Here is a 16,545-nt window from a genome sequence, read left to right on the forward strand (position 1 = left end):
TATTAGGCACGTGCTTTTCGAGATAGAGAGGAGACCCATATTAAGGCCAGTTTGGTAATTTTCTTTCAACAAGAACTAATTCAACTTTTAAGTTAAGCACTAAAAAAATATTTGGTAAAATTAAAATATTTGCATATTTTAAGAATGAGCTCCACACAGTCGTTTTTTATTAACACTAAAAATTGTTTTAATAAAAGGCGAAGTTCAGCATTTAAAGATTTTTTATTTATTTGTCAAATGGTAGATTATGTTAAATTAGTTGTTAGATTAGTTGTTAGATTAGTAAACGACAAAGTTTAAACTTACGCCGTCATGCAATGGCTTTACACATTTTAATCATTGTAACAAAAGGTCACTTGCATATTTTTAATTCTTATAATACGCGTGTTATTTAAAATAAAATGACATCATTTATCTTTGACAAAGTTTAAAAAAATAATAAGCGCTAATTGGGCGGGCAGAGAAAGCAAACAATCACAGGCAGGCACCCAAGAGAAAGCAAACAATCAGAGGCGCAACCATATTTGCAGAGCAATTAGATTCCTTTCCATAAAAAACCATAGCAAAAAATGGAGGTAGGTAAAATTTCAGTTCTCACATATCACATCCCTTTTCATACCCCACCAATCTCTGATCTCTGAAAATGGTGGAGTGGAAACCTGGGAGAGGGAATGAAAAAAGAATTTGAGAGAATAGCGGGGTAGTTGCGGGAGGTTGTTGGGAAATTGATAAACACCACGTCTCCTTTTACACAAAAACTCCTTGGACCACAATAGGAAAAATACCATACCAAAAAATTACAAAAACCCACAAAATGAGGCGCTGCAATACCTATGCCAATGAAAAATACAGAAAATGCAGACTAAATGAACACAATTGAAATGCAGAATATGGGCAAAATAGATAAAAATAAAAAATGCATAAGTAATTTAAAAAGTGCACATAAAAATAAAACTTTACCTGCTGCCTGCTGCTGCTGCTAGGTATTCCTCCCATTTGTTGTGGAGGATATCAAAGTGCTTATTCCGTCAATCACTGAAGTTCCATTTACCCATATTCGTCGTCAAGCCAACGGGCCGGCTCATCGTCTTGCTCGGTTAGGTCTATCTGTGAGTCAGTGTTGTGAGTGGTTAGGGTCTCCTCCTATCCTAGTATCCTACTGGATTGTTCTTTGCCCTGAGTGAACTTTTGTACTGACTTTTCAAATGAATATTACTACCGTTTCCTTAAAAAAAGAAAAAAAAGGTATTCCTCCCATTTGCAGATCCGATTGAGCTATTTTTCCGGAGCTTCAACCACGGACCCAATCATGAAATCCTAAATTTACCCAATCTTAACAACATGAAGAATTTAGTACAAATATTTAACCGAGCAGGAAACTTCGAAAGCAAAAAGAGTTACAAAAAAAAAATGATTAAGTTTCGGTGACTGCCTGTTGAAGTGTTGAAGTGTTGAAGTATATTTTGGCCTCTAGAGTCAACTACCATGTTCTCTAGGGATAGCTCAAGACACTAGAGTAATTAGTCTTCTTTCCTTGATTTAAGGGATGTGATTGATTGGTGAGCTACCATGTTCTCTAGGGATAACTCTAGGCACTAGAGTAATTAGTCTTCTTTCCTTAATTTAAGAGATGTGATTGATTAGTGCAAGTTGTTTTTTGTAAGGTGTAGATTAGGCTAACTTTTCTTTCTTCCCCCTCTTTCTTCCCATATATATCAGGACCCCTTGTACATTAAACTCATGAAATACATTACAAATTAAAGCCATAATTTCTATATGATATCAGAGCAGGTTCTTTTGTAACCTGTCTCTGTCATTCTTGCTGCTGCGAATTTTTTCTTTCAAAGTCTAAGTCATGGCTAAAGAAAGTTCTGTGAACCATGATGAGGAAACCCAACATAGTCTCTCTCCAAACTTCTCAGACGTTAAGGTTAACACCAATCAACGTTTATGTTTAGTTCTCTTAAACGAGTTCAATTATTTTCTTTGGTCCCGAGCTGTTTCACTAGCTCTTGGAGGCAAAGGGAAGTTAGGGTTTGTAAATGGAAGCATGGAAGCTCCAGACCGTTCTTCCTCTACATACGATGCATGGCTCTGCAAAGATCAACTTGTCATGTCCTTGCCGCTCAACACCATGGAGAAACATGTTGCTGAAATTTTTAGCTACTCCAATTCCGCACATGATCTTTGGAAAGCTTTGCAGGATATGTATGGAAATCAAAACAACTATGCGCGGGTCTTCCAATTAAAGAAGGACATTGCCAGTGCTTAACAAGAAGGGAAAGCGTTTGTTCAACACCTTGGGAGTCTCAAAGCCATGTGGAATGAGTTGGATGTATATCTCCCACATACCACATATCCTACCATTCTCTTAAAACGAGCTGAGGAAGACAAAATTTATCAGCTGTTAGGGAGTTTGAGCTCTAAGTACAAGGACCTAAGGAGTCACATCTTGATGAGTCAAGACCTACCTACCTTCAACAATGTTTGTGCAATTCTTAGGGTATCATACATCAAACCAGCTGTGTAAGGACTCCTCAACAAAATGGAGTAGCCGAGAGGAAAAATAGAGATCTCTTGGAGAAGACTCGTGCTCTCATGATTCACATGCATGTTCCAAAGAAATTTTGGTCATTTGTCATCCTTACTGCCACTTATCTCATCAATCGACTTCCATGTCGTGTGCTAGGGTTTAAATCTCCCTATGAAGTTCTCAAGGGGAGGAAAATAGATTTGACACACCTCAAGGTGTTTGGTTGTGTTTGTTTTGTTCACATCCAAACCTTGAACCGTGACAAACTAGATACTAGGGCAACCAAGTGTGTGTTTATGGGATACTCGGCCACCCAAAAAGGATACATGTGCTTCAATCGAGTCACTAAGAAGTGCACAATTTCAAGAGATGTGAAGTTCGAAAAAGACTGTCCCTATTTTACAAGTCAAGGGGAGGATTTAGTTGACATGTTCCCACTCCATCAAAACTTTAATCATCCAATGTTGGAAGAAAGATCAGTCACTGTGAGTCCAGATTGTGAAGAGGTACAAACTGACCAAATTATTACCAGTGAGAGTGAAGAATAGCCCTACTCTTATCATTCTCAGTCCAGTACAGAGTCTCAGGTGATTAAAAGAAACCCTCCTCGAATCAGAAAACCTCCAGCTAGGTTGCAAGACTATGTTACATATGCCTCACGTTATCCTATCACTGAATGTATCAGCTTTAGTAAGTTCTCAACATTTCATGCTGCATTTCTTAGTGAAATTGATAAGCACTGTGAACCAAGAAGCTTCTCTTCTCCCACAATGGAAACAAGCCATGACAGAAGAGTTTCGTGCACTGGAAGAGAATCACACCTGGAGTCTAGTTCAACTACCACTAGGAAAAAAGGCTGTTGGAAGTCGTTGGATCTACAAGACAAAATTCAAAGCTGATGGATCTATTGAGAGACACAAGGCTAGACTTGTTGCTCGAGGTTTCACCCAAACCTTTGGAGTAGATTATAAGGAAACATTTACACTGGTGGCCAAGATGAACTCAGTCAGGGTTTTACGTTCAGTTGCAATCAATTGTGGGTGGTCACTCTACCAAATGGACGTGAATAATGCTTTCCTTCACGGAGAGTTACAGGAAGAAGTGTAAATGCAACCTTATCCAGGCTATGATGGTATCAAAGGCAACATGGTTTGCAAATTGCACAAGGCAATATACGGATTGAAACAATCACCAAGAGCTTGGTATGCCAAGCTCAGTTCTGTTCTGGAAAAGGCTGTATACGTGTGAAGTAATGCTGATTCTTCGTTATTTGTGAGAATTGGCACCAGTGGGAAGTTGGTGGTCTTTATCTACGTTGATGATCTTATCATCACTGGAGATAGTACCGTGGAGATTGAAGCACTAAAACTCTCACTACATCAAACTTTCACTATCAAAGATTTGGGGAGGTTAAAGTATTTTTTGGGGATCGCAATGGCAACATCTTCAAAAGGACTGTTTCTACATCAACGGAAATATGTATTGGACCTTCTTCAAGAAGCAAAAATGCTTGACTGCAAGCCTGCTGTCACTCCCGTTGATTGTAAACTGAACCTCAGCATAGATGGAGAAGCCATGCATGATGTAACTTACTATCAACGATTAGTAGGCAAGCTCATATACCTCACTATCACTCGTCCAGATATCACTTATGCAGTGAGCTTGGCTAGTTAGTTTATACACTCTCCCACTGTTGATCACCTTAACATTGTTAAGAGAATCCTTTGTTATCTCAAGGGTTCAATAGGGCAAGGAATTACAATGCACAACAATCAATCCATTGTCATTAGTGGCTACATAAATGCAGACTGGGCATGTAATGCAATTGATAGGAAATCAACCACAGGCTATTATACATTTGTTGGTGGAAACCTTGTCACATGGACGAGCAAGAAGCAACAGGTAATTGCTTGTTCTAGCGCAGAGGTTGCGTATCGAGCCATGGCAGCCACTGCTTGTGAACTCATTTGGCTTAAAAGGCTTCTTTCAGACTTAGGGTTTTCTAGTTCTACTCCTATGTCACTTATGTGTGATAATCAGGCAGCCATGCATATTGCTGCCAACCCTGTGTTCCATGAAAGAACCAAACATATTGAAGTGGATTGTCATTTCATCAAAGCTCAAGTTCAAACTCAAATCATCCAGACCATGTTCACACAAAGCCATGATCAATTGGCAGATCTCTTTACAAAGGCATTGGCATCCACTCAGTTCCATCGATTATTAGGCAAGTTTGTCTCAGTTAACCTCCTCGATCCAGCTTGAGGGGGAGTGTTGAAGTGTATTTTGGCCTCTAGAGTCAGCTACCATGTTCTCTAGGGATAGCTCTAGGCACTAGAGTAATTAGGCTTCTTTCCTTGATTTAAGGGATGTGATTGATTAGTGAGCTACCATGTTCTCTAGGGATAGCTTTAGGCACTAGAGTAATTAGTCTTATTTCCTTGATTTAAAGGATGTGATTGATTGGTGCAAGTTGTTTTTTGTAAGGTGTAGATTAGGCTAGCTTCTCTTTCTTCCCCCTCTTTCTTCTCATATATATCTGGACCCCTTGTACATTAAACTTGTGAAATACATTACAAATTAAAGCCATAATTTCTATACTGCCAAATCAAAAGGACAGAAAACCACTCATGTATGAGAAGTGCCTGAAGGAATAAGTAAGTAGATTGCAGAATGTAACCATGAACATAGTAGGCGAAGCAAAAATGGGAAGAGGCCATGAGGTTTTCTTAGTAAAAAAAAAGGGAGAACTTGCAAAACAAAGTTGGATTCTCAAAAGTCATGAAATGGCTTTCTTCAAAAGTGCTTGATAGAATCCAATCAGTATGTATATAGATGCAGAATTTGTGTTTGTGTTGGAGTCTAGTAACTGTTGGCAACGTCGTAGCATGAATTGAAAACAAAAATTTACTCAAACCATTCGAAGTAGCAGGAACGACCAATGTTCTTCCCTCATTCTTTAATGCTGGATTTGTGAGTTCTTGGGAGTTTTATTTATCTTCTTCGTTAGTTTGCGGCAGGTTACTCTCGAGTCCTCCACGATCAGGTTTCCTTTTTGCACGTACGGTCAATTTTTTTTTCTTTCTATTTTATCTTAGTTTGTGGCAATTTAGTTCGAGTCCCTCAACAATCAGGTTTTTTTTTTTCAGGTTTAATTTTTTTTTTCTTCTGTTTTTCTCTTTTAATTGTTATTTTTTCTTGCCACTTAGTACTGCAGCCTAATGATATTCCTCTTCATTGGTTAGTAAAAAATCTTAGGTTCGATTCTTGCTCAAGACGAATTTGAACCACATTATTTTGGTCTAATAATTAGTGTGAAGCTAAGCCCATTGTTAAAAAAAAATTGTTATTTTTTCTTACAAAACCACCCTTAGTAATAATTTTTGTATTTCTTTTCAGTTAATGCGTTTTTTTGTTCTAGGGTTATTTTGGTCTAATTATTTTTGGAGAAGTCTTGAGACACCAAAATTGATTGCTGGCTTTCTAATATTAGAGATATCAACTCTTAAGTGAATGTCATGTAATAAAATTTGAAGGTAGATAAAAGTTTCAACTGATACGTTAATTCTATGTCGATTGCATATAGATTGTGTGCTGCCAATTTTCACATATGAGAAAATTTTATGTCAAATTATTTTTAAATTTTTTTGTTATGCGGGTCCTAATAATACACCAATCATAAATCTTGAAAATTAGTTTTGATTTATTTGTTTTGAAGAGTGGTTTTACAAATATTAATTGAATAAGAAAAAGCATAAAGGTTGGAGCAAATAAAATTTAACGTTGCCACGTAAGCCTTCAAATTTGTTTTTGACATTTTTCTTTAGAAAGTCATACTCAAGAAGTGACAATGAACTAGGAAGACTAAATTTATAAATTAAATGACATGGAAGTTAATGATTAGATTATTACTTAACCGTTGATTAATGTGCTTATTTTCTATTAATAACACATGATTTAATTTGTATATTTAATCTCCCTAATATTACCTTTTTTTCAACCAATGTTTGCATTAACCAATGACTATGAAGGATTTATTCTTATTCTTCTAAAACCACGTGGGGCAGGCGAGATTTTTTCACAAAAAACTAAGATGGTGAAAAAACAAAGAAACAAACAAAACGAAAAGAATGGAAGTTATGTGATTACGACGGCACCCAATGTTGGAGTCCCCGCATTATTTGCTTCACTATTATAGAATGAGGATCCTCTCCAGATCATTGTGAAGATTACAGGGATTTTCAAATTACGTTCGTTCATTGTATATCGTGTGACTAATTTTCATTAGGTACTGTTTATATTCAATTTTAAATATAAAAAATTACAATAATTTCTAACTGCACGATGTATGATGTACGAACGTGATTGGAGGATCCTCAGAATTCTCACAAATGAGGATCCGGTTCATTATTATACACCCTCCTCTAAACAATTAACATCAATAATAAGGTTCATCCAACTTCTTTTTGTGACACTTCAATTAATATTTAGTTTTTGTTCAGCATACGTATTTGGTGCTTGTGGTAATGCTAAGACTATCACATTGTATTATTTCTCTAATAAAGTAGTATCTATTGATATACAAGTAGGTTATGCTTGAATTAGAGAGGTGGTACAATGTGATCTCTCCTTTTGCATTGTAAATTGCATTAATTGGAAAATCATTGCACGTTTGATAATCATTTGATTTTTTTCAGATTCAGTTTTTATTTTTTAGTTAGAAATAAAGAAAGAGTAGTGTTATTCACACACCTATTTTTATTTGCAACACTTCCTTGTTAATTTTTGTCTATTGATCTTCTTTAATTCATTCGATTCGATGGTCAGAATTGAGAGAGGTGTGTGAGAGGTAAAAATGAGTGTGTGGATGGCATCACCCATAAAGAATACAAGAAAGAAATGAAGGATTAATAAGGACAAAAAAGATTGAAAGTAAAGTTGTGGAAGAAATCCACATTAATTCCAGGTTCATTTTCTCCCTCCTTCCTTCTACCACACTTATTTCTAAAGGCGTAGGGACAATCAATCCGTAGTGACGGGAATCTAAGAATGAATGGGGATCCCTATCAATATAAAAATGAGGAATATAAGAGTTATGTCATTAAATCTCTTATTGCAAGAAATCTAAGAATTTCTGGGGGCACTAGCACGAGCAAAAATGGTTGAAAAGTCTACTATTTGAAAGACAGTAAAATGGCCCATACAACTTTCAATTTCCTGAAAAAGTAGGACATTGTATTGATGCTAAAAAAACAATAATTTAAAACAAAACAAATTTTAAGACTCATTGATTATAAGTTTACAAATGCCATCAAATAATAAGTAAAAATAGCTACAAATATAACATTCACTAAATAATCAAAAACAGTTCAGCCTTAAACAACCATAAGAAGAAAAAAAACTTCAAAAACCTCTGACTTTAAAACTTTACTTAATATATAACATTATTATATAATAAAATAAAAATATAAAAAGGTTGTTATCGACACTTCAAATTTTTATATTTAGAAAAGACAAATTTACAATTATGAGGATTGCACAACGAGATTTGCCACCAACAATTATGAGGATTGCACAACTAGATCTACCACCAACCTCCCCACCCCCCACCCACCCCCGGCCCTGTAATGTCTTGAGTAATTTTATAAATTTCGGACTGAACCTCCGAAATCTCAGAGATAACCCTGCTTATTCCTCATTCTTGATTCATATGTTCTTCCATCTACATTTTCTCTATATCTAGTGAGAAAAATAAAATTAAAAATAGTTATCAAAACGAGCCCTAATTAAACGTGGTTTTATTATTTATTTTCATACAGAGAATAATACCATACATAAATATATGTAACTGTGCATGGGGTCGGATAATAAGACGATCGTTCGATCTTATTGGCCATTGTAGTTTGGCTGCATATATCTGAGGCTACCAACCAAAAAGCAGAAGCCAAGGTGAGATCGCTTTCGATCGACAAATTGATGGCATGAGTGCGTAAATAACTAGTCGTCGGAATCTTTGGAATCCGATAGCATCTTTTGGATCAATTGGCTTGTCTCTTCCTCTGACATTCGATCTCCTTTGTTCTGAGACTCTTCATACGCCTCGAAGAACTCCTTGTTCACTTTCTCCAGTTCATTCCAAACTGCACCACAATCATTCATATATCAATAGATATGATCTTCACTACTTTATGATCAGTACTATAACTAAGATTTACGTCAAACAATCTATCAACTAGGTTAAGATCGTATATTTAATCACTGTTAGCTATCTACATATATACAACTTACCGTTTGGGAGACAGTTGAAGATGCATGGTACCATACTCGAGTTTGGTTCAATTTATTTTTGAACAAAAGATATAGAGGGTGAGAATTTCGATTAATAATCTCTGTCATACTGGGGTTAATTAGTACACTCTTAACCACTAGAGTAATTGCAAGCCTCCGACGGATTAATCTTATTTTAAAGCTGCCCGTATAATACGTTTAAGCCAAAGTTGTGCAGATGCCTTACTGGGGATGTCACAGTTTTACTAGAAGAATCATTAGCTTTTGTCTTTGTCAATTTCAGAACAATAATTTTGACTCACGGGTGATGATCAGCCTACAAACAGGCATCCCTTGGTTACTCGCAGCCTCAAGAACTTATGTGGTGCACAGGTTTGGTGTTCGTTTGCTTGCATGCATGTTATGACAGTATGACTATATTGCACAGAGAGAGAGAGAGAGAGAGAGAGAGTTATAACCAGTAGAAGTGATGACAGGTTGGATGTTTGCATGTTTAGAGAGAGCTTCCATGCACTCCTCTTTGGTCATGTGGTAGATCAAACACTTCTCTATCAGGTGCTGCACCTACAGTATTTCAAATTAGGGCACAACCATCATCTCCTATATCATAACCAATTAAGCAAAACATAAAATGAACACATGTAGCTTTTATATATGTATGTATTTATACTCGAAGTTGAATAAGTTACCATGTGTATGTATGATGCTGATGAAGAATCTCCCATGATCTCTATTTCTATGATCTCAAGTAGGTCGAACTCGATCTATCTGCAACTTAACCACACAAACAATAGAGAGAGTATAATATGATTGGGACTGAGGGAGTTGCTTATGTAAGATATATATATATACACATACAAAGCTTAGTTAGCAGGCTAGAGATCGCAGGGAGCTGAGAGACTGAGAGTCATATGATTGGGAAAGAGATGCAAAAAACATTGTTATTAAGAAAAATAAAAAGGGCAAAGGGGCCAGACTGCAAAGCCGTAGTGGGTTGGGGAATGGAGGAGTCCCACGTGGGAGATAGATTATAATTGGTGGAGAGGGGATTAGAGGAGATTTGTAAATGACCATTTCTTTGTCTTCTAACCCTCTCTCCTGCAGTATTCTGTACCAAGTCGCATTTAGGCAGCCCCTCCACCACGTGATCAATGGGTCCCAACCCTAGTCAAATCTCTTCCAAACAAACAAACCATAAGGCATATTGGCAACTTTTTAGCACATATCAGTGATGAAGATGGCAATAATCTCTATCGACCTTCGTTGGCTTGGCTTTGGCACCCCTAAACTGCAAAAGAAAATTTCTCAAATTCTTTCAAGAGATCATGTATATGCATGAGGGTAATTGGTTTGCCTTGTGAATGTGGTGGTTGTTGAAGAGCACCCTATCTAAAACCTGACGCAACAAAAAACTTTTTTGCAGTTTTTTTGTGATGGAACTTCACACTTACTTGACTAGTAACTAATTCAGCTTAAGTCGACAATATGTCGCTTGACTCATTAATAATAAATCAATGGACTCTCTATCTCTGAGATTTTGACAATTGTATATGCGTCCAGCTCTCATGATTTTTCTCTGCTTGCTATGCTACAAACTTTGCCCATACCAAGACCTGGCATCCGCTGATTGGTGGACATATAGCACCATAATAATATTAATGATTTGGTATTTGAAACTCCCAATTTTTAAGTTTCATTTTAAATTGGTCTCAACTTTTTTAAACATTCCAATTAACTATCCAACCTATTAAAAATGTCACATTCGATAAGTCCCAGTTAATTTTTCCGTTAAATGTGGATGTGGCAACAATGCGTTCCACTTATTTGCTTATTTGGACACTAAAATAATAATAAACGTAACTTCAAAATAGACATGAAGATGAAAAAAGAATTCACAAATAAAATGGAAAACAAAAATGAAGATTTGGAAATCTCCTAACAAATAATAGGGTTAAAAATTCAAATATGATTTCAAGGAGCTTGTTTATGCTCGTGATTTCCTCATTTGCTAATTTTCGCCTAGTAATGATTCCAGTTCGTTTTTGTGGGCGGTGAAGGTGGTGGCCGCATCATGGCAGGCCATACCATTTCAACAACCTTCAAAACCTTCTTCTCAATGTTGACAACTTAAGTTGTAGGGTGAAGTTTGTGGTTGTGCGTTGGGTTTTGGGGTGATGGCCTGAAGGGGGTGGTTGTACATTACTTGGTGAAGGCCATACTTCCATGACCTTTTATTGATGTTGGAGACAAATTAAGCTCTAGTTAATTTAACAAAAAATGAAATGGGGCTTAACGGTGTGACATTTTCAACAGGTTTGGTACTTGTTTGGAATGTTTAAAAAGGTTAAGATCAATTTGGAATGACACTAAAAGATTAGGGAGTAACTTAGGTACATAATCCTAAAATCAACACAGTATGATCCTATATAATATCCCAAGTGCTGATATGCCCACCAAGCAATTGTTCTATGGAGATATCCATGAGTGCTTCAGTACAGGTTTTGCAGAGGCAGAGGCAGAGGCAGAGGCAGAGGCAATACTGAAAGAGTGGGGGCAAATAGATGACGGCGACGAGAGGCAGAACTGGATTGTGTGCTTAATATGAAGGCCATTTGGGAACGGGTGGGAAAACGATGTTTTCACTTTTTAATTTGTAATAGTGGGTGAAAAAAAAAAGTGGACGGGTAAATAGAAAATGTAGGTGTGTCTAGTAGTTCTTCTAATTTAGTGAGTGGTATTTTAATTTCGGACGAAAGATTTACCTTGCAACCGCACTAGCCAGCTAAATGCAAATAATGATGAACATGCAGTAATCAGCTCACTGTCTTGTCTTGCTTAATCTACAGAGAAAGAGCACAAAATTTGTGGGGGGTCACCAAAACAGTTTTAGAATCTTAACTTTTGAGGGCTGTTTTGTTTTTCTAATTTGACGATGCAAATCTTATGGTTCACTATATCATTTTGTTCTTTTGCAAATATCTATTATATATTATATTGTATTATATTTATATTATATTATATTATATTTTTTATATATAAAGCCAATGGAAAAGTGAATAGTGATTTTGGTATTACCAAATTTTAACAAAAATACTTGGACAAAAATGCCCTCAAGACAAAAAATTCAAAGGCATCCCAAAATAATGCATCAAATAAGGCAGGGGCATTTTTGTCATTTTCAACAGTATTTTTATAATTAAATTTTTTTTGCGCTTTTGTTTTAATTAGTGCATCACAACTAGACTAAAAATATTTGTATTATATTATATTATATCTTTTATAGATAAAGACAATGGAAAAGTGAATAGTGATTTTGGTGTCACCAAGCTTCAACAAAAATATTTGGACAAAAATGCCCCCAAGACAAAAAATTCAAAGGCATCCCAAAATAATGCATCAAATAAGATAGGGGCATTTTTGTCATTTTAACAATATTTTTTTATAATTAATTTTTTTTGTGCTTTTTTTTAATTAGTGCATCATAAATAGATTAGCAATAATGTGATTCAATTTCTCTATTTTTAAACACGTTCAAAACATTTTTAATAAAAAAAGGTCTTTCACGGATAATAATGTGATTAAGTACCAGTTTGGTATTGCTTAAATTTTTTTAAAAGTAGGGATGAAAAAAAGTTGAGCTCAATATTGTGTTTGGTAACTTAGCAACAAAGCACTTATTTTCAAAATTGCTGCGAGAAACAACTGAAAAATGGAAGCAGTTATTTGCTGTTTTCAAAAACCAGCTTTTTATCTTAGAAACACAGGTGAACACTAATGTTTAATGAAAGTTTGCAAATGCTGATCCTACCCTCACCTCTTGCGTCGTCATCTTCCTTGCTCGGCCATCTCACTGGTTCTCTCCTTCCCGCCTCACTCGTTCGCTCCCAACTCATTGCCCCAAACCCAATCCCTAACCTGAAACTTCATTCTCAGCTCAAGCCTCCACCTCCTGCCACATCAAAACTCTTATATAATTTGATTCCAACCTTTTTTTGAACCCCCACCACAGCTTCCAATCCCAATTGACGTTCTGAACTTTCGAGATTTGAATTGGCTTCATCTGGGTCGCTGAGCTTCGATTCCACTAAAGCAAAGATTCAATATTTTCTCAATTTCGACATAAGCAAGCTGGTGTTTTCTTACTGGAGGCAGCAGCTTGAGCTGGAGGATTTGATGTGGGCATTGGCAAAGATGTCAAGGAAAGAGGGCTTGGGGGCGGTGTACGAGGCGGTGCTGAACGACGGGAACACCATGGCGATGAAGCGACTCAAGGATGCTGTAGTGGTGGTGATGGCCAATGATGGCAACGAAGATGACGCCTGGGCAATGATCTCTCTCGTAATGGAGTCGAATGGAGATAGAAATGCAGAATTGCAGATACACATTGAAGGGGTAGGCCCATTTAACATTAAAAAATTACATATTTTTTCATATTGATTTGTTTTATAATTTTCTTTATCCATGTGAAAAATTTAATTGCCACATCATCAATTAACTATAAACTTCACATAATTTTTAACGGAAGTATGAAATTGTAATGAAAATGTAAGTAAATGTATGAGATTGAAATGTTTTAAAGATGTTATATGAGGTTGCAATGGCAGTCAAACTTGAGGGTGCAAAATGTAATTTACCCATAAAAAATTGTGATATTGTTGTAGGCATAATTTACTTAACAATTATAGATGCCTTAGAGAGAGGGATGCAGCAATAGTAAAGAGAAAGAGATATGTGTAATTGTAAGGTGTGTTCTATTACATCTTGTTTGTACCATACTTGACCAATCCCGAAACTACCGAGCACCGGTCAACGTTATACCGTCAAGGACCTAGAAGAGTTTCCTTCAAACCAGGAGGCCAATCATAGCGCAACACGTGTCGACATCAGAAGCCAATCATAGCGCGACACGTGTCAACATCAGAAGCTAATCACAACACAACATGACAAATGTCAATGTTAGAATAAAGCTAGAAACTCTCTTCTATAAAAGGAGATCATTCTCCCACAATATTTCCGAATGTCATTTGTACTAAATCATTCACTAGTACTCACTAAAGGAGAGCTTGAACCTATGTACTTGTGTAAACCTTTCATAATTAATGAGAATTCCTCTACTCCGTGGACGTAGCCAATCTAAGTGAACCATGTACATCCTGTGTTTGCTTCCCTGTCTCTATCCATTTACATACTTATCCACACTAGTGACCGGAGCAATCTAGCGAAGGTCACAAACTTAACATTTTCTGTTGTACCAAAGTCCTCATTGATTTTGTGCATCAACATTTGGCGCCGTCTGTGGGAATCGCACTTATTCATACTCTCTTCAACTTTATTAAGCTGGTTTTCACCATTCGTACACTCTATTTTGACCATGCATCCCTCTCCAATATGGGGAGCGAAGGAAGCCACAGCACGCAGAACGACACCCCCCCCGCACCTGGTGCGAAGGAACAAAAGAAGTTTGCTTTTCAGGCTAAAGTCGATGAGCTAGAGGCTCAGAACAACAAGATAGCGATAGAGAATGAGATACTCCAAGAGCAGTATGAGAAGGTCTTCGAGATGCTCCACGAGGCTAGATATACTAAAACACACGAGCTTATCACCCCTGTAGAAGTCAACCATCAATTGGATGCCCCCCAACACGAAGGGTCATTTGCCATCGACATGGGTATTCCTATTAAGAGGCGAGCTACTCATCGAAATGGCAACCAACATGAGATTTTTCTCAACCCAGCTGCTTCAACCAGAAGCAGGAGCAGTGGAGGAAGACGCATTCTTACAGAGGGAGTGGAAGGATCGAAAGCCGTCTTTCGCGACTATCGAGACTTCCTAAAGCAACGTCGAGACAATCTTGTCCATGTAAGCTCGAAGATCAATGACCTAATGGTCTCTAAAAGACTTGGTCCCCTCCCATGTCCCAGGCCGGCTACCAATTTGGCGAATAGGCAACAAGTTTTAGAGAAACACGAAGGTATAGGGGACTCAGAGATGTTCCGACAGACATACCTTGGAAATCAGTACGACGAGTCCAGGGAAACATCACATGCTCTCGATCAAACCTTCCTACTTCCAAGAGGAGATGGAGATTTACGAACGAAAGATCCAGTGGTACATGACTCCACTCAAGACCCTCTTGTCCTACAGCTCCTTAAGGAAGTAAACAAGTTGAAGGCCGAATGACAAGCTGAGATACCTGATTGGAAACAACCTAGGCCTGGCCCTCTTACAAAGAGGATCCTCGACACCCCATTCAAGAAGAGACAAAACAAAAGCTTGGTTTACAACTCTATACTGGAAGGGATGACCCGATTGAACACATTAACCTCTTTGAGCCCACCATGCCATATCGATGCACGTCGACGAATAGCGATGTCTTCTCTTCCTTTCCACCCTCTCTGGCAAAGCTCTAAACTGGTATTGTCGTCTTCCACCCGAGACAGTAGACTCATTTAAGGAACTAAGGAAACTGTTTGTTTCTCAACACATCTTCCAGAACGATAGCACATTCTGCAGATAACTTGTACACTATTCTCCATAAGCCAGACGAGTCATTACGAGAGTATGCTGGTTGCTTTAGCCATGAGTATTCTCGCTGCACTGAGGCAGATGACAAGACCGCCCTCAAAGCCTTCACGGCAGGCCTACGTGATTGTTTCTTCAAGTACATGATCAATGCCAACACTTCGAAGACTTACTCTGAGGTGATGGCACATGCTTACAACCACGCATCCGCCGAAGTAAGGACAGACCAAGGGAATCCCCATATGGTTAACCCCTATCAACAAGTGGGAAGTGGAAGTTAAGTTTTACCAAGTAAGGAGATCTTGGCCATTCAGACACCCATTGCATCATCTCCTGCCTCATTTAGCTACTCGCTAAGTCACCAAACGTATTTGTCTATTGGTAAGAGGAATGATTTTTACTCTCAGCAAGCCTATTACAATAAGAGGGATAAAAGTTCGTATCAAGACAACCAGGGGTGAACGTACCGTCGACTATTATGACTATGGGGCCAAGCCTCACTCTTTCAAAGTGGAGGACTAAATACTGAAGGAAATGCTATTATAAGAAGGCATACACATTGCAAATGTTTTGACCCTCAACCACTTGAGATCTTTTGTCACACAAGTCATTCAACAAATATTTAAAAAAGAGAGAATTCAGACAATTTCTTCTGAGTCTTTTGCATTCCTAGCACTAGAACACTTGGTCTACACTGACCTACCTCTATACTCCAACTCAGAGCTTCAACATGCGTACTTTGACACAAAGTATGTGATACTAAGTGTTACAACCAACATGGTTCACATATCGAAAGCATAGATCCCTTCATGCATAGCAAAACATTCATAAGCATCACTCATGTCAATCAACATAAACATCATACATTCCAACATATTCATAAATAAACATCATACATTCCAACACATTCATAAATAAACATCATACATTCCAACACATCCATACATAAGTCAACTGTGCTTCGAAAGGGTTCAACACACTTTGTGTCATTCGACACTTGCTACAATGTGCCTCGACACCTTGCCCTTATTCTCACCAACTAGGTGATGAAGGAACTCACATTCGTGCCACCAACTAGGCGATGAAATGTATAACTCGTACTCTCATTCATGCCACCAACCAGGTGATGAAATGTACAACTGTACTCTAATATTATTTGGCAACTTGCCACTCTTATCACCAGCCAGGTGAAGAATGAACTT

At 37.5% G+C, this 16,545-nt stretch overlaps 2 protein-coding genes across 2 annotated transcripts; one reads left to right on the top strand and one right to left on the bottom strand.

Annotated features, from left to right (window-relative positions):
• Positions 1-1,855: 1,855 nt before the first annotated feature.
• Positions 1,856-2,272, top strand: LOC139197798 (uncharacterized). The gene has a single exon (XM_070825769.1). The coding sequence runs from the start codon at positions 1,856-1,858 to the stop codon at positions 2,270-2,272; it is 417 nt and encodes a 138-aa protein (XP_070681870.1).
• A 6,044-nt stretch (positions 2,273-8,316) lies between these two features.
• On the bottom strand, positions 8,317-9,857 carry LOC103434533 (uncharacterized). The gene is made up of 3 exons (XM_008372902.4): positions 9,511-9,857; positions 9,280-9,385; positions 8,317-8,673 (listed from the first exon to the last, which is right to left on the bottom strand). Exons 1-3 carry the CDS (start codon positions 9,544-9,546, stop codon positions 8,531-8,533), a joined length of 285 nt encoding a protein of 94 aa, XP_008371124.1. The 5' UTR covers positions 9,547-9,857; the 3' UTR covers positions 8,317-8,530.
• Positions 9,858-16,545: the final 6,688 nt, after the last annotated feature.

The sequence above is a fragment of the Malus domestica genome, chromosome 07 (genome assembly GCF_042453785.1).
Source record: "Malus domestica chromosome 07, GDT2T_hap1".
Taxonomy (NCBI): Eukaryota; Viridiplantae; Streptophyta; class Magnoliopsida; order Rosales; family Rosaceae; genus Malus; species Malus domestica.